We start from the raw sequence: 17,251 nt of genomic DNA, 5'->3' as shown, positions 1-17,251 counted from the left end.
TGGGGCTGAGGGGCAGCCGGCGTCCAGAGGGAGGCAGCGGGCTGTTTGGGGTCCTGTGGGGCTGAGGGGCAGCCAGCGTCCAGAGGGAGGCAGCGGGCTGCTTGGGGTCCTGTGGGGCTGAGGGGCAGCCGGCGTCCAGAGGGAGGCAGCGGGCTGTTTGGGGTCCTGTGGCGGTGGCCCCATAGCTATGTGCTAGCCGATGAGGCGGGGAAGGACCCGGTGTGTCCTGGCAGCGTCTCCCACCCTCTGGCCAGCCCCGCTCAGCAGACAGGTCCCCCCGGGTGTGGCTGTTGATCCCGGTGCCCCATGAGGCCGTTCTACCCTGGCCCGGCCTGTTTCTTTGCTCTGTGTGGGTCAGCAAGGGATGGGCCCCTGGGCCTGGGACTTCCCCTCCCTGCCCTGCCCTGCCCCGCTCTGGCAGGGCGCTGATAGACCTCCCCAGGGCCGGGGGGGGGGTGGTTATGGTTTATGGGAATGTGGGGGCCCTTTGAACCAGTGTTGACCCCTTGTGGCACCAGGGGGCGCTGTGTCACAAGGAGCGGGGTGGGGGGCGTTTGGGGCGCTCACCCCTCACAGTGCTGACCCCAGGGGGCCCTGTGCTGCGGGGTGGGGGTGTAAAGGGCAGGCGTGCCCCTTCCAGGCGATCTGGAGCCCCTGGCTGTTTCTTTCTGCCCAAGACACGGGTTTGTGAATCCCAGCCAAATGGGCAAACAGCCTTCCCCTTGCCCACCTTCCCTCCCTGCCCTCACCCGCTGGCGTGTCTAGTGTCTCTCGGGGAGGGGACTCGGGTCCTCGCAAGGTCAGAGTCTGGCCATTGCCCTAGCGACGCTGGCCACACCCTGGACGGGGAGTTTCGTGCCCGTTTGGACTCTTAATGAAGAGCGTGACTCTGGTGCGTCACCGAAGGGGGATCCCAGCCCATGGCAGCTTCTGCTCTGTGCTTGGACACAGGTGCTGGCTGGAACACAGGTTGCAACAATGTGCCCTCGCTGCGGGCCCCGGGCAGTGCACGGCACGGCCACCAGCCTAGCCTCGAGTGCAGGTGGCTTAGGACCTGGTTAACCCCGTAGCGCCTGTTAAACACAGCTGTGACCAGTCACCGAGTCTCAGCATCATCTGCCCCTGGGCTGAGTGGGTCCCGGGGCCTTTCCCCACTAGGGCTGGCATGCGCTGGCTACACCACTGCCTGCTTCCTGCTGCCCCCAGCCTGCTCTTTGCAAACCTTCCCGGCACCAAATTCCCTGCGGAAGCAGAGACGCCTGCCAGCCGCCACCGTCAGAGCGCCAAGGCGGCTCAGCGAGAGCAGGACGTTTCTGTGACAGATCTGCCTAGTTCCAGAGCGTCGGGAACAGCGGAAGTGGAGCAAAGCCCCAGCAAATAACAGAGCAGCTTGTCGGGCGCTCACAGCCCCCTCAGCTGATGCCTGGAGCCAGGGACTGGGGGATTGGCGGGAATAGCAATCACGCATGCCAGCACCTTGGGCTTGGGATCTCAGCTTCTGACTAGAGCCGCTTAGGGTGGGGGGCAGGAGGGACTCTGAGCACACCCCTGGGGCGGGGGGCTGGGACCTGGCTCTCCGCGGAGCCTGGTTTAGTTCTGGAAAAAGGACCCGTCAGCAAGATGGTTTGAAAACTATTTGAAATGCTTCTTCCCAGCCCCCATGCTTCTGGCCTGGGACTTTTCTTCCCATTAGTGACAAGCGAATCTGGGGTGAATTGGTAATTCCACAGTCCCAACCCGCAGCCCCCTGCTATCCCAGGCCTGGGGTCCCCCCACAGCTCTGCCAGTGCCCCTCCCAACTTGCAGCCCCTGCTAGCCCAGCCCTGGGCTCCCGCAACCCACATGCAGCCAGGACTCTGCTGATGGACGGGCTGGGTTTCCTTGATGGTCTGGGCGTTTGGCAAGGAGGCTGGTGAAACGCCCTTCGAGCATGGCGCTGAGCTCAGTCAAACGCCTGGGCTGTTGCTGAACTCGGCTCGTGGCCCATCAGAGGCCAGGGGCCCTGCTGCCCACCACGTTCTTTCTTCTCCTTTATCCTCCCGCGCTCTGGGGTGCCCCGGGGATCCACCAGCCTTCACCCTTCACGTCAGGCTTGTGCTGCGCTGGTCAGCCCCCGCCCCGGTGCCATGCTCATGGGCGTAGCTTCTCGCGTGTTCTGTGCAGCGCTCCCCTCGGTCGCCCTTTTCCTCTCTCTCCAGCTGGGGTCCATGTCGCCACCAGATCTGCCGTCTCCTCCTTGGCCCGCCCGTGGGATGCGCTAGTTGCTTTGCTCTCCTTCGCGGTTCCGGCCTGGGCTCAGCTCTTCCCCGGGGATTCTGCAACTCTTCCATTGGCTGGGGAATGCGCTGACTTCGGAGCAGCCGCTGCAGTGGATTTCCAGGGCTGCTCCGGAAAGGGCAGCGGGGCCTGGTTTGCACTCAGGGCTGATCTCCGAATACCTCGCCGGCCTCAGGGCACAGCTCCCTGCCCTGGGGTGTGAAATGACGTCCTTCTGCCCATGCTTCTCTGGCGGCTGCTGCTGGGACATGCACACCCCAGATTTCACCTTCCCCTTGGCGATGAGCAAACCATCCGGGTTTGCGGAGTCTGCCAGAAGCTGGGGGTTTCGTCCATTATGCGATGGGCTGAACCGAGCAGGCCAGTGTCAGCGGCACCTTCCCTGCGGGACATGGGGGTCTCCACGGGAGAGGAGCATGGTGCTAAGTGCCTCCCCCAAGGTCCCGCAGGGGGTCAGTGGCAGAGGCAGGATCTGGACCCGGCTCTCCTGGCTCCAAGCCTGGTGCTGGAAGAAGCCAGAGCAGCCCTGGGTGCCACATTCCCATGTGGGTCCCAACTTCCTGCCCCTGCAACGCGCCAGGCGCTGTCAGCCGCACCAGGCCAGAGGGAATGACTGACCGGCCCGGCTGGCTCTGTCGCTTGGAACCGCGGCTGGTTCAGTTCTCAGCAGCCATCCGATGCTGGGAGGGCCCTGCCCAGAGTGGTTCCCCCTTCCTCCACATACCCCAGCCCTGCCCGTTCCCCACCCCAACGGGCGCCAGGAGCCCGGCTCAGCCCTCGGCCTCTGCGCGGAGGCTGCTGCTGAGGGCTGTCTCACTGACCGGCTCGGGTGCCGGGCTTTGGGGTGGCCTGGGGGCTGGAGCCAACCACCTTTCCTGTGACCCAGCATGGTCCACCCATGGGAGCAAGTGCTGCCTTTCAGAGGGGACAGGCCCCGCGCCCCATTGCCCACCCTGCTGAGCTGGGACCAGGTGGGAGCCAGCGCCCCCTAGAGGGAACAGGCCCCCCCATTCCCTGTCCCCTCAGCCAGCCGGTTTGCCTCTCGTCGCTGACTCCGCGGCCCGGGGTGCACAGAGGCCGAGCCCCTCTCCGGTGCCGAGCAGAGGCCGGCGCCTCCAGCTGCTGTGAGCAGCCGCAGACGAGCACCGGGCTCCGTCCTTAGCTCCCCCCCGCAGCTGAGACGGGCGGGGGCTGATTAGCGCAGCCTGAGGATGCTGAGAATAAACATCTCTTTCAAACACCGCCCCCCCACCCCGGGCCTCCAGGATGGGCTGGTGACAACAGCACAAAGGTAGCGAGCAAGGCCCTGTCCCCTCTGGGGGGCGCCAGCTCCCTCCAGCCCCGGGGGGGACTGGCTGCCTCGGGGGCGGGGGAATGGGACACGGGGCCTGTCCCCTCTGGGGGGTGCCAGCTCCCTCCAGCCCCGGGGGGGACTGGCTGTCTCGGGGGCGGGGGAATGGGACACGGGGCCTGTCCCCTCTGGGGGGCGCCGGCTCTGATCTGGCCCCAGGGCAGGGACTGGCTGTCTCGGGGTGGGGGGAATGGGACACGGGGCCTGTCCCCTTTGGGGGGCGCTGGCTCCGATCTGGCCCCAGGGCGGGGACTGGCTGTCTCGGGGTGGGGGGAATGGGACACGGGGCCTGTCCCCTTTGGGGGGCGCTGGCTCTGATCTGGCCCCAGGGCGGGGACTGGCTGTCTCGGGGGGGCGGGGGAATGGGACACGGGGCCTGTCCCCTTTGGGGGGCGCTGGCTCCGATCTGGCCCCAGGGCGGGGACTGGCTGTCTCGGGGTGGGGGGAATGGGACACGGGGCCTGTCCCCTTTGGGGGGCGCTGGCTCTGATCTGGCCCCAGGGCGGGGACTGGCTGTCTCGGGGGGGCGGGGGAATGGGACACGGGGCCTGTCCCCTTTGGGGGGCGCTGGCTCCGGTCTGGCCCCAGGGCGGGGACTGGCTGTCTCGGGGGGGGGGGGGGGGGATGGGACACGGGGCCTGTCCCCTCTGGGGGCGCCGGCTCCCTCCAGCCTCAGGGCGGGGACTGGCTGTCTTGGGGTGGGGGAATGGGACACGGGGCCTGTCCTCTTTCGGGGGCGCTGGCTCCGGTCTGGCCCCAGGGCAGGGATTGGCTGGTTTCGGGGGCGGGGAATGGGACATGGGGCCTGTCCCCTCTGGGGGGCGCCGGCTCCCTCCAGCCCCAGGGCGGGGACTGGCTGTCTTGGGGTGGGGGAATGGGACATGGGGCCTGTCCCCTTTCGGGGGCGCTGGGTCCGGTCTGGCCCCAGGGCAGGGACTGGCTGGTTTCGGGGGCAGGGAATGGGACATGGGGCCTGTCCCTTCTGGGGGCGCCGGCTCCCTCCAGCCTCAGGGCGGGGACTGGCTGTCTCCGGGGGGGAGAATGAGACACGGGGCCTGTCCCCTTTGGGGGGCGCTGGCTCCGATCTGGCCCCAGGGCGGGGACTGGCTGTCTCGGGGCGGGGGAATGGGACATAGGGCCTGTCCCTTCTGGGGGGTGCCGGCTCCCACCCAGCCCCAGGGCAGGGACTGGTTGTCTCGGGGGTGGGGGAATGGGACATGGGGCCTGTCCCCTCTGGGGGCGCCAGCTCCCTCCAGCCTCAGGGCAGGGACTGGCTGTCTCCGGGGGGGAGAATGAGACACGGGGCCTGTCCCCTTTGGGGGGCGCTGGCTCCGATCTGGCTCCAGGGCGGGGACTGGCTGGTTCGTGGGGCAGGGAATGGGACATGGGGCCTGTCCCCTCTAGGAGATGGAGGGTGAGGAAAGGTTGTGGGTCACCCTCCCCCCAGGCTGGTGTTGCTCTGGGCCCTTGGCCTGACGCTCGCCCTCTGCTCTCGTTGGCAGAAGCCCAAGGACCTGCTGGACCCCGGGCTCTGCAGCCGGTCCTACACCGCGGGCGGCATGCTGGGTGCGGAGCTGCGGCGTGGCCGGCGCCGGCTCTCCTCCAGCCTGCAGGTGCCGCCGTGGAAACCCCTGGATCGGGCGCGATCACCGGAGCCCGACAGCGTCCAGAGGCCGACCACCCTGCCCCTGCGCATCCCGCCCCGCATCGCCATCACCCACGCTGAGCCGGACAGGTAGGGCACGGAGGGGTCACAGTGTGTGCGACAGATACCCGGGGGAAGGGCTGGTTATTGTGCCCTGAGTGTGCAAACACCCGGGGGAAGGGCTGGTTATCGTGCCCTGAGTGTGCAAACACCCAGGGGAAGGGCTGGTTATCGTGCCTTGAGCGTGCAAACACCCGGGGGAAGGGCTGGTTATCGTGCCTTGAGCGTGCAAACACCCGGGGGAAGGGCTGGTTATCGTGCCTTGAGCGTGCAAACACCCGGGGGAAGGGCTAGTCATGTCGGGGGCAGCGCCCCGCACTCTGCCAGCAGGTGATGCAGCCGGGGGGGTGCCAGCGTTCCCTGGCCAGCTCCCGACAGCACCCCCTGCAGTCGGGTCTCAGCAGTGCTTGTGGCCCGCCAAGGGTGGGCCCTGCAGACCGGGCCAGCGCTGGGGTGAAGGGGAGGATCCCTCAGGGCTCTGATCCAGGGCGAGTTGTGATTTAATCTGGCTCTGATAGAGATTTATTGGGCACGGTGGAAATCTCCCTAAAACCATCAGCTTCTTACTGCCCCCTGCCCGCAGGGGATCCCGGCCTATAATCCTGGCCGTGCCGCAGCTTCTCCTGTGGCTCAGTGCCCTGTGGCAGGGTTGGTCTCACCCCCGGGCTGGGAGACAGTTACACCCTGCATGGCCATGCAGGCTGCATCTCGGGGCTCCACAGCAACACCCTTAGTGGGGGGGCCCCCAAGACCAGTCGGGGGGGAGCCATACAGAGACCAGCAGGGGTCTGGCTGCTTCTCTCCTTCCCTGGGGCTGGGCAAACCCGTCACCTCCTAGCAGATCCGCTCCCTTGATTGTGCCGGGCACTGAAGGACCGCAGCGGATGCTGTAATGCTGCTTCCTGGAGGGCACAGGCAGGAGGGGCTGGGCCACAGCCTGTTTATTTTTAGCGGGGTTTGGGGGGAGTCCCACAGATAGCTCTCACAGCCCCAGGGAGCCCGGTTAGCTTTGGGTGCCCTGTGGAGATTTGTCTGAACCATGGGCGGCGGAAGAACAGTGGACCCCCCCACTCGTCAGCTGGGAATCAATTGTCTTTTGACACCAGAGAAGCAAAGTCCTTGTTTCTTCAAGGTTCCCTGTTTGTTCCAGTCGCTTCCCCGCGCTGGGGGAGCCGCGGTTCATGCTGGTTACCTCTGGGCTTTTGTCATTAGCTCCGACAGGCTGGTTGCATCCCCTGCCTGTTCCTCTCCGAGCCCGGGGCCCCTGGCCAGGGCTTCAGCACCGATTCTGCCGCAGAAGACCAAAAGAAGAGTCGATCCTGGTTTAAATCCCTTTTGACCAGCCTGTGACAATGTGGGGAGGTGGGCGCTGGAGGAAGGAAATGGGGGGATAATGCCAAACGCAGGAGCTTTCTGATTATCCACAAAGAAGGGGGTTGGGGCCTAGTTCGTGGGAAGTGATGCCAGAGTTTGGAACTAGGGGCGCTCGGGTGGTTAAGGCCCTGGACTCCCAGCTCTGCCCCTGACTGCTGGCGTGACCCTGAACAACATTTCCCCGGGGCTCAGCTCCCGGCCCCGGAGCTGGATTTCCCTGGGGCCCAGCCCCCAGCCTCGGAGCTGGATTTCTCTGGGGCCCAGCCCCCAGCCTCGGAGCTAGATTTCCCTGGGGTTCAGCCCCCGGTCTCGGAGCTGGATTTCCCTGGGGCCCAGCGCCTGACCTCGGAGCTGGATTTCCCTGGGGCCCAGCCCCCAGCCTCGGAGCTGGATTTCCCTGGGGCTCAGCCCCATTGGGAAGCCAGCAAAAGTGAAATCTTGGTTTGAAATGACGGTTCAGCATTTTTTCCTGTTCGTTAAAAATAAATCACAAACGTTTCACAGGGTCTGAATGGAAACAAAGGGTTTACTTCAGCCTGAAAAAACTGTTTTCAATGTTTTACTTCACTGAAAATTTTGAAAAATGTCCTTTTCGGTTCACCCTGCAGCGAGAGTTTAACAAAAGGGTTTGGAATCGCTCGCGAACCACAACATCTGTTATTCAATTGCTCTAATGAGGGCCCTGTTCCAAGCTTTTCTCTGCAGCCAAAAGGGCCAGAAACTGACTTAGCTTTTTGCAGTGCAAGCTGAGAGTCTTCCCCATTCACATGACTCCAGGAGCTGGGGCTTTAAGCAAAGCCCCCAGGGTCTCAAGCTCACAAGAGCTGCCAGCGCGGATGTGCCTGATTTGCCTTGGGGCTGGCTGGACCATGGCGATGTGTGTCTGTTTGCTAGAGGGACAGCTGCCAACCTGGGAGGTGCCTATCGAAGCTGCACCCCTGTTCGTTGTCATGTTAAGTCTCAGGCTAATTAAGCCAAGTTAACATTATGCTAAGCGTGAGCGGGGTAATTGGACCCAAGGTGCTGCTCAGGAATTATAGGCAAGATCTCAGCAGCAAAATGCCACTGGAAGGAGTCATCAGAGCAGCCATTCCTCAGTGCTCTGAGTTCTGCGTGACAGGTCGTATTCAGTGGCTGGCATGTAACCCCAGCCTCCCTCGGGCGGCAGCCCCGCCACGGGACGCACCCGGCGGAAGGCTGGGCCGGGGGCTGAGGTGGCGGGCTAGGCCGCAGGAGGCGCGGGTTTAATTCCAGGTTTGGCTACAGACTCAGTGTGACCTTGGGCCAGGAAGTTAAGGCAGGTTTCCAGGGTTTAGTATCCACAGCAGGGGCTGGATTCGCCACGGGCTGCAGCTCCACACAGACTTCCAAGCCAGCTGGCTACCTGCTAGGCCCTTCCGGAGGGAGACCTGGCTGCTAATTTTGGAGCCCCGTGGGATCAGTGCCCGCTTGGTTCTCAGCAGCTCCTTTCCCTGGAGATAACAACCTGCCCACGCCGGGCTTGGCCGCGGAGACAGCAAAGCTCTGTGATGCCTGCAGCCCCTGGGCTTGGCCCCGCTGCAGCTGCCTCCCACCTGCCTGCTCGCGGGGTGGCTGCAGCAGCTCCGGGCGTTGGGCAGGTTCATACGCAGGTGGCTGGTGGCGCTGGGAGCCAGGGCACGCAGGCTGGCGGGGGAATGAGGCTGTCTGGGGGGGCCTGGCACAGTCCTCCTTGTCCTGGAGAGGAGACAGCAGGAGAGGAGACGGGTGGTCTAGTGATTATGGGCCCTTGGGATCAAGACCTTGCTCCGTGACAAGCTCTCTCGGCAGCCGCCGGGTGGCGCTGTGCTGCAGTTCCCCGTCTGGGAGCTGGGAATACTAGCCCGGCCTCACTGCGGGTGCACTGGTGCTCAGGGGCTGGCCGTGTAGGCAGGACCCTTGGGTTCTATTCCCTGCTGAGTGACCTTAGGCACGTCCCTTCCTCACTCGCTGCCTCAGTTTCCCCTCCCACCCTGTGTTTGTGTAGCCTGAAAGCTTCCCAGGGCTGGGGCTGGCTCTTGCTCCACGCAGTGCCTGGCCCGATGGGGCAAGTGTGGTCTAACACCTAGTGCTGCCCTGGAGACGGGCAGTGTGAATCAGACCCAGGCCCAAGCAGGTCAGTTTCCGTCTTTCCTTGCAATAAACTCTGCCAAGCGCCTGGAAGGTGATAAAGGGCACCTCTGGCAGGATCTCTCGGGGGAGCTTCTTGGAGCACGAGCCTCAGGTTCATGGGTATTAATCACCCCCCACAGCCGGCTGTAGATCTTCCCTGCCGCTCCGGTGTGGGGGCGAGGGCCAGGACGGGCTGGGGAGCTGGAGTGGCGCTTTCATGTTCTGCTGATGTGTGTCTGTGTCCTACATCCTGGGCACTGCCGTGGGAAGGGTGGGCTGGGAGAATCCTGCTTTGCACAGGCTGGGGGAAGAGCCAGGCAAGCAAGGGGTAAGATGTGCTCTAGTGGGCTGGGGCCTGGACTGGGGCCCGGGTAAGCTGGGTTCTGTTCCTGCCTCTGTGACTGACCTGCTGGGAGACCTGAATCAGCCACTTCCCTGGTCTGTGCCTCGGTTTCCCCTCACACCCTTTGTCCTGCCCATTTAAACCGTGAGCTCGTCAGGGCAGGGTTAATCTCTTGCTGTGTGCAGCACCAAGCCCACCAGAGCCCCGATCTGGGCCGGGACCTCTAGGCCCTACCGTAACCCTAATAATTGTCTGGTTAGGACATGGTCTCTCTCAGGCAGGGCCTGTGTCTCATTCTGTGTCTGGGCAGCGCCTGGCACAGCAGGGCTTTGATCTCTGGTTAGAGCCTCTAGGTGCTACCGTAATAATAGGGCCAGGAAACAAAACGGAATCATGAAAGCTGTGGGAAACCCCAGCAGTGTTGCCTCTTAAGGGCTCCATGATTTTTTTCCTAGTTTGGCTTCTTCTGGCTGGATGCGTTTGGAGGGTCACCTGGTTTGGGGCTGAATTTCACACCCCCACTGCCCTGTTTCCCCTCGAAAGGGTCAGGGAGCGTTTGTTGCTGCGGGGCCGGAGTTGGTGACCTCACACTGAGTGAGTTTCACACGGCGTGGCGGGGTGTGCGTGCGTGTGTGCGGGTTCATGCCACTCAGCTACACGGCTCCCGAACCCTGGACTTAGACCCTCTGTCCCTGTGTAAGCTCGAAGTCTCTGCAGTCCCCTGGGAATGCTGTGCAAAGCCCAGAGCTTTCCTTTTCTCTTCGGAGCCCCCAGGGAGCAGCTGGCTGGAAAATCCCCTGGCTTGGTGGAAAGGGGGGATTCCTGCCTTGCCCAGTTGCCAGGGCTCATAGCGCCTTGGTGGGCGAGGGAAGCAGCTTTCTGTGGATTGGCCCCCCCTGGGAGTGAAGTGTCTGAAGCAGACGCACGAGCAGCAGCGGGGCTGCAAGAGGATGCAGTGACCTTTCCGTGTCCGCCCAGGGCAAGGGAAGCCGAGGGAGGGATGGGGGGAGCCGCCTCCTTGTGCCTCGTGCTGACAGGCCTTGTCATCCAGGGCCAGGAGAAAGGGCTCCCTGGGGCAGTGGAACAAGCTGGGGCAGGAGCTCTGGGTTCAAATACCGGCTCTGCCGGTCACTGCCTGGGGTGACTCCCTGCATCTTTCTCTTCCTTCCCTCCCTGCCTGTAACGGGGGGCTCACAATGCTGCCTGCATCTCCTGAGCCTCCGACCGCCTGGGGCAGGGCTCCCGCTCGGTAGGTGCTCCCAGACATGAGCTGTGGCTGTGTGGGGCCGGTACCGCCCCGCACCCGGTGGCTGCAGCTCTGCCCTGAGCCGTTCCGGGAGGGCTTGGCGAGCGGTCAGAGGAAGGAGTCAGGGGGTTGCCGCCTCTGGCGTCAGCTTCATTCTGCAGCTTGTCCCGGAGATAATTTGCTGTAATTATGATGCCCTTTATTCCCCAGCCAGCGCTGTGCCCAGACGGCTATGTGGGCCGAGGGCCCAGGGCAGCAGGCTGTCCCGGAGCACTGGGTGCCACTCAGCACCAGAGCAGGGCAGGCAAGCCCCACACCAGTCCCTTACTCCCATTAGCGTCTGGGAATGAAGCCACTGCCAGACTGGATCAGATGGGGAGACACGTCCCGCCCCCTCTTCCCCCCTTTCCCCGCATCAGCCCGGGGCCCTCTAGTTCCACTGCAGTCATAGAGCTAGGCGTGTGCTTGGGTCTTTGCCGGGCCAGGGCTCAAATCCCTCTTCAGACACTGCAGCATTGGCTGCTCTCAGGTCCCATCATGGAGGTTTTCTTTGCAGCTGTGAGGGATTTGAAAGGAGAGCTGAGGCTCTGAACCTAGCTCTGCAGCCCAGGGGAGGTCAGGAGCCAGACCTCATGGCTGCGAAATTCACGTGGCCCTGGCTGCATCTGCGGCTCGCCAGCTGCTGTTTCATTGCTGGGCTCTTTCCTTTGTATTTCCTTTGTCCTTTGTCATAATAACTTCAACTAGCTCCCACGTCACCCGACCTCTCGCGCGCCGTCTGGATGCAGCCAGCTCCCACTACCTATGGGAGAGGCTTCTCCGTTTCCTGAGTCCTAGGAATTACCCATCAGGGCTGGGTCCTGCACCGTGCGGCTCCTCCTTGCTGACGGCGGGGTGCAGGCCGGGATAAGAACACCCAAACGGCGGGGCTGGTGCGACACATTCTGCCCCTGCTCATTTCCTTCGGCAATTCCAGCAGAGTTCAATTATTGAGGAGAACACTTTGGAACGGGCCTAGCGGAGTGTTCCCTCGTGGATTTTGTAAAAATTACTGAGGCCCTAGTGAGCGGGCAGCGTGCTGGTACGTCTCTGCTGCAAGCGGGGTGCCTTTGCTGTGCGCAGGTTAGAAAGCCTGGAGAGTAGCGATGTTCCTAGGGAGGCAGCAGTGGTGCAGTGTAGGGCGCAGAGCGGTCCTAGGCCTGGCCCTGCTGGTGGAGCTTGTGCGGATCTCTGCTCTGTCTACTTTCCCTCCAGGCACCTCCCCTCCGGATAGTGCTCTAGAGCTGGGAAGCAGGTCTTTTGGGGCTTCAGTGGTGCAGCTGGAGAGGATGTGAGATCGGCCCCGTCACTAGCAGCTGAGGAGGCGTTTGGCTCTGAGACCGCGACAGAAACCTGGCACACAGTGAGCCTGCAGTTAAGGCTGGCTGGGAAACAAGAATTCCATTTGGCCAAAGGTTCCAAAGGTTAACTGTGACGAAGTGGGCCTGTTCTTAATGTTTCCTCCGAATAGTGTGGGGGTGCCTCAGTTTCCCCTATGCAGTTCTTAAGTATCTAGGTGGTGGGGTAAGGGTGTATGATCATTGCAGAGCCCTAGAGGGCAGGTGTGTGCAGGGGTCTGGACACAGAGAATGGCCAACACCCTGTTTCCTGGCCACTGATGGCCTGGGCCCTTCCCCCCTGGGAGGTGAGAGCTAAAGGGTTGGAGAACAAAGGAATCAGGTGACCACCTGGCCCGGGAAAGGAACAAAGCCCAGAGGAGGAGGGGCTGGAGGGAGTTTCAGTTTGGGGCTGGCTGGGACATGGAGTGAAGGGCAGACGGGGTTGTCTGGCTCACGGCCCCCCCAAAATGGACCCAGCTGAGGGGTCCCGTTCTCTGCACCTGCAAGCTCTGTTTTAGACCATGTTCCTGTCGTCTAATAAACCTTCTGTTTTACTGGCTGGCTGAGAGTCACGTCTGACTGCGAAGTTGGGGGGCAGGACCCTCTGGCTTCCCCAGGAGCCCCGCCTGAGCGGACTCGCTGGGGGGAAGCACACGGAGGGGCAGAGGATGCTGAATGCTCCGAGGCCAGACCCAGGAAGGTGGAAGCTGTGTGAGCTGTGTGTCCTGAAGACAGGCTGCTCACAGAAAGGCGACTACCCCAGAGTCCTGACTGGCTTCATGGGGAGCAGTTCCAGAGCATCGCCCAGGGACTCCGTGACAACTGGTGGCAGCGGTGGGATGTACTGCACCCCGTGGATGGCGCTTCCTGCAGTAAGTGACTGGGGAGCAGTAACACGAAGGGGGATTGCCGAGGACCAGGCCTGCTGAAGGCTCAGAGAGGAGCGGTTTCGGGGGGCGGTTAACCCCTGGGAGTGTGTGACCAGCGAGAAGGACTGTGCAGTAATGGGGTCCCCCTGGGGACTGCAGTGAGCAGTCTCAGGGGCGGAGGAGCCTGCAGCTTGGCCCGGGGAGAGAGAAGGACTTTTGCAGTAACAGGGTTCCCCTGGGGATTGCAGCGAGCAGTCCAAGGGGCGGAGGAGTCTGCAGCTCGACCCTGGCAAAGAGGTGGTGACCTCGAGAAGGGCTGGCACACTAGGGGTTCTCCCTGGAAACCGTGGGGAGCTGAGAACACACGGGCCTGTGAGTCCACAACAACTTGGGAGGAGCGGAGTGATGGTCTGTCCCCGTCTCCTTAAGAAGGACATTGTAACCCTGTGCAAAAAGAGAGGGTTGAGCGTTGGAAAGTTCACCAAAGCACAGTTAATCGTGCAGCTGGAGGAGGATGACCGCTCTAAGGAACAGATTCCTGACCCCAACTGGGGCTATAGCAGGATCTGGGAGCAGCTGGAGTGGGAGCCAGGCATCGCCAAGACTCCTGTCCCCGACCAGATGGGGGTCTTCACGATCGGGTTCCCCATCGGGGGATCGAGACGGACGGGATTGGAGCTGAGTCCGAGGGAGCAAGAGGATCGTGGGAGACAGCGAGAGCCCGAGAAAGAGCTGCAGAAGCAGCAGCAGCATGAACTGGCGGTGGTGGAGCGGAGAGGCCTAGGGGACCTCCCCGGGGTGAGTGGGGATAGACCCCGGGGGGCCAGTTCCGCAGGGAACCTCGAGACTAAATTGCTGCCCCTAGTTAAGGGGGGGGGTGTGGATGCCCACCTCACTGCCTTTGAGCAGGCTGGCGATTTGAACCAAGGGGACCCTACGGAAAAGCCCCGGTGTCTAGCTCCCTTGCTGGGTCCCAAGGCCATAGACTCCGTCAGCCAGATGGGTGGGGAGGTGGACAGGTTCCCACTCCTGACCCCAACCTATATGTCTGTGTGGAGTTTCCTGGGGCCAGGCCCCTCAGACCCCCAGTGGGAGCAGAAGGTGATGGTGAATGGGGAGACATTCCTGGGGTGGCGAGATCCTGGGACAGAGAGAACTGGTGTCAGACCCTGGGTGGTGCAGCCTCAGATGCTGAGGGGCTGTGTGAGCTGTGTGAGGGTCCCAGGGACGAAGCCCCTCGCCTTCCCTATGGTCCAGATCCCTGTGCAGACCCAGGAGGAGTGGGGCTGGCTGGTCGTTGGGGTGCCCCAGGACACCAGCTGCGAGACCCTGTTATGGGGTGACTGTGTCTCTTTGGGACAGGATCCAGGCCCTGTTCCTGTAACTGCCAAGGGTTTGAATTTGAATCCAGGGAACCAATCGGCGGAGAGGGAAATGGTCAGTGAAAATGCAGATGACCTGGCTGGCAGCAGGGAGGAGCCGCTAGGCTCAGGATACCTGCCTGCCTGTAACCAGACCCCTGGGGCTGGGTGGGACAGAGAGATGCTCCCTGCTCCCTTGCACACAAGAGTGGGGACTCTCCCTGGCTCTGATGCATTGAGGAAAGCAGTGGCCTGCCCCACTGGGACAGCCAGGGCAGCGCTGAGCACAGTGGGAGCTGAGACCCCAGCAGAGTGGGGGGAGACACAGGCAGGGCAGGGGATCTGTGGGGAGTGGCAAGGTGCTTGGTAAGGAAAGTTTGGATGAGCCTAGGCAGCCTTGTGATCTGATGGCTGTGTCCAGTCAGCAGGGTGGGAAGGCGAGGAGAGTGGAAGATGAGAGTCCCTGGACCTTACCTGTTAGCTGGGTGGAGAATTGGGACAGTGAAGGAAATGGGTCTCTGTCTGTCAGGGGTATTGACTTGCCTATGGAGGGAGCTACCCTGATCTCCAAGCAGTTGTCTGTGACCAGCCTTGTGTGCTGGGACAAAGGGAAAGAGATCCCAACCTGGGTGTCTGGTAAAGGAGAAAGTGTGTCCAGCTCTTCTTGGTCTGTGGAGCTAACAGAACGGGCCTTTCAGCCTGTGATGGTTGAGGGTCGTGCAGTTGTCTCAGAGCTGGTTCTGGATTCAGCTAAAGCCCAGGAAGGGAAGGGTCCTAAGTTTCTGTCTGCTCGGGAGAATGGCCCTGTAACTAGGTCGCATCCAGTTAGGGTCTATGTAAAATCCCAGAGACCAGACAATTCTGGTGCTTGTATTTTGCCGGTTGCTAGTGTGTTGTTGGAAAGGGTGGAGCAACTCTGTCTAATCAGGGTGAGATCCTAGCCAGGGCACAAGGAGAGCATGAAGGTGTGTGATTGTGTTACCTACTGAGGGTGTGGAAACCTGTAGCAAGAAGGAAAAGATTCCTGAACTTGTGTGTGGCAAAGGGAAGGAGAAGGCTTCTAACCTTTTATCTAGGAAGTCTGTAAGTTTGCCTCAAAGGGGATTATGTAGGAATCCTCCTGATGGGCCAGAAATGATTCTGGATGTAAGGGAGACCCAGAAAGAGTCTGTTGTTGCTCAGGAAAGTGTTCCCCTAGAGCAAGCCCTAGGTAAAGAGGGTAAGGGCAGAATTTCTGGGAGGGGTGAATTGTTGCATAGAAAAGCCCTTGGGAAAGGAATCCTCATGGAGTCTTTGCAAGCAGTTTACTGCAACTGAAGGGTGTGAAAATGATTTAATCAAGAAAGTTTCAGTTCCTAACAGCCAGAAATTTTCTGTTGTGAATGGATCCACTGACTTTCCTGTTGAAAGATCCAGTGTGGATAGCTTTGAGAAGGTCTCAGATGAAGTGAAAGCTGTTAAGAAAGGTATACCGTCCTATAAGCAAGTGGCTGTGTTTGGCCAGCTTGTTGGGAGACAAGGTTGTGGAGAAAGGGATGTCTCCATGCTAGTTCTGTAAGTGAACAGTATGTGGCCCAGGTCAAGATGGGGGCTCTTAACCAAGAGAGCCCGAATTGCAGCCCTCCAGACTGGAGCACTCGGAGAAAACCCAATCCCAGTTTGACCCCCTGGGGTTTTGGGGTGGCCAAAGGGCATGGGCTGCAGAAACCTTCCCACATGCAGCCTGCTAGTGCTATCGACCACCCCCGACCTAAGGGAGGGCGTGAAACTGGAAGGGCCTGGTGTAACTCCTACCAAGGAATGGGAGAGATGCTGGGGCATCCATGGGAACATTGGTGGCTTCGAACTTCCCCAGGTCACCGGGTAAAGTGACCCCGCTCAGTTTGATCTCGAAGGGGGGAGAGATGTGACGAAGTGGGCCTGTTCTTAATGTTTCCTCCGAATAGTGTGGGGGTGCCTCAGTTTCCCCTATGCAGTTCTTAAGTATCTAGGTGGTGGGGTAAGGGTGTATGATCATTGCAGAGCCCTAGAGGGCAGGTGTGTGCAGGGGTCTGGACACAGAGAATGGCCAACACCCTGTTTCCTGGCCACTGATGGCCTGGGCCCTTCCCCCCTGGGAGGTGAGAGCTAAAGGGTTGGAGAACAAAGGAATCAGGTGACCACCTGGCCCGGGAAAGGAACAAAGCCCAGAGGAGGAGGGGCTGGAGGGAGTTTCAGTTTGGGGCTGGCTGGGACATGGAGTGAAGGGCAGACGGGGTTGTCTGGCTCACGGCCCCCCAAAATGGACCCAGCTGAGGGGTCCCGTTCTCTGCACCTGCAAGCTCTGTTTTAGACCATGTTCCTGTCGTCTAATAAACCTTCTGTTTTACTGGCTGGCTGAGAGTCACGTCTGACTGCGAAGTTGGGGGGCAGGACCCTCTGGCTTCCCCAGGAGCCCCGCCTGAGCGGACTCGCTGGGGGGAAGCACACGGAGGGGCAGAGGATGCTGAATGCTCCGAGGCCAGACCCAGGAAGGTGGAAGCTGTGTGAGCTGTGTGTCCTGAAGACAGGCTGCTCACAGAAAGGCGACTACCCCAGAGTCCTGACTGGCTTCATGGGGAGCAGTTCCAGAGCATCGCCCAGGGACTCCGTGACATTAACACCCGGGGGGGAAGGAACACAAGCCAAAGGTCAGGTTAAAGACTATTCAGGTGCGTTAGATGTGTTAAAGTCAGCAGGACCTGAGGAAATTCACCTAAGGTACCTAAGGAACTGGCTGAAGCAATCTTGGAACCGTTAGCAGGCATATTTGAGACTCCCGGGGGAGGGGAGAAGGGCAAACAGAGCCCCTAGCACAGAGGAACCAGGGGCAATAGACCAGGCAGCCTGACTCCGAGAGCTGGAAAGATCCTGGACCAAATGATTAAACAATCAGTCTGCCGGCACCGGGGGGATACCAGGGTTAGAAGGGACAGCCAGTACAGCTTGGTCAAGAGCAAAACCTGCCAAACCACCTCCTTCGACAGGCCCAGCGGATGGATGTGATCAATCGGAGTTTTCGTCAGGCTTTTGACACAGTCTCATGAGCAAACTAGGGAAAGCTGGTCTAGATGAAATGACGATGAGGCAGGGCACAGCCGGCTGAAAGGGGCAGTCCCCGCGTAGTTCTCAATGGCTCACGGTTGAGCAGGGAGGGTGTCTAGTGGGGTCCTGTAGGGGTCACTCCTGGGGCCGGGA

At 61.3% G+C, this 17,251-nt stretch overlaps 1 protein-coding gene across 7 annotated transcripts in view; it reads left to right on the top strand.

Annotated features, from left to right (window-relative positions):
• Positions 1-17,251, top strand: part of PDE4A (phosphodiesterase 4A) — a 168,323-nt gene that overhangs the window by 31,904 nt on the left and 119,168 nt on the right. For 6 of the 7 annotated variants that reach the window (XM_073318230.2, XM_073318231.2, XM_073318226.2 and 3 more), the window contains one exon: positions 5,131-5,363. In XM_073318230.2, coding sequence (XP_073174331.1) covers positions 5,131-5,363 — 233 coding nt within the window. The remainder of the gene's footprint in view (positions 1-5,130; positions 5,364-17,251) is intronic. The other variant, XM_073318233.2, reaches the window with a different exon arrangement.

Source organism: Lepidochelys kempii, chromosome 20 (assembly GCF_965140285.1).
Source record: "Lepidochelys kempii isolate rLepKem1 chromosome 20, rLepKem1.hap1, whole genome shotgun sequence".
Classification (NCBI taxonomy): Eukaryota; Metazoa; Chordata; order Testudines; family Cheloniidae; genus Lepidochelys; species Lepidochelys kempii.
The sequence above is the reverse complement of the archived record's forward strand: the minus strand, read 5'-3'. Positions and strand labels throughout refer to the sequence as shown.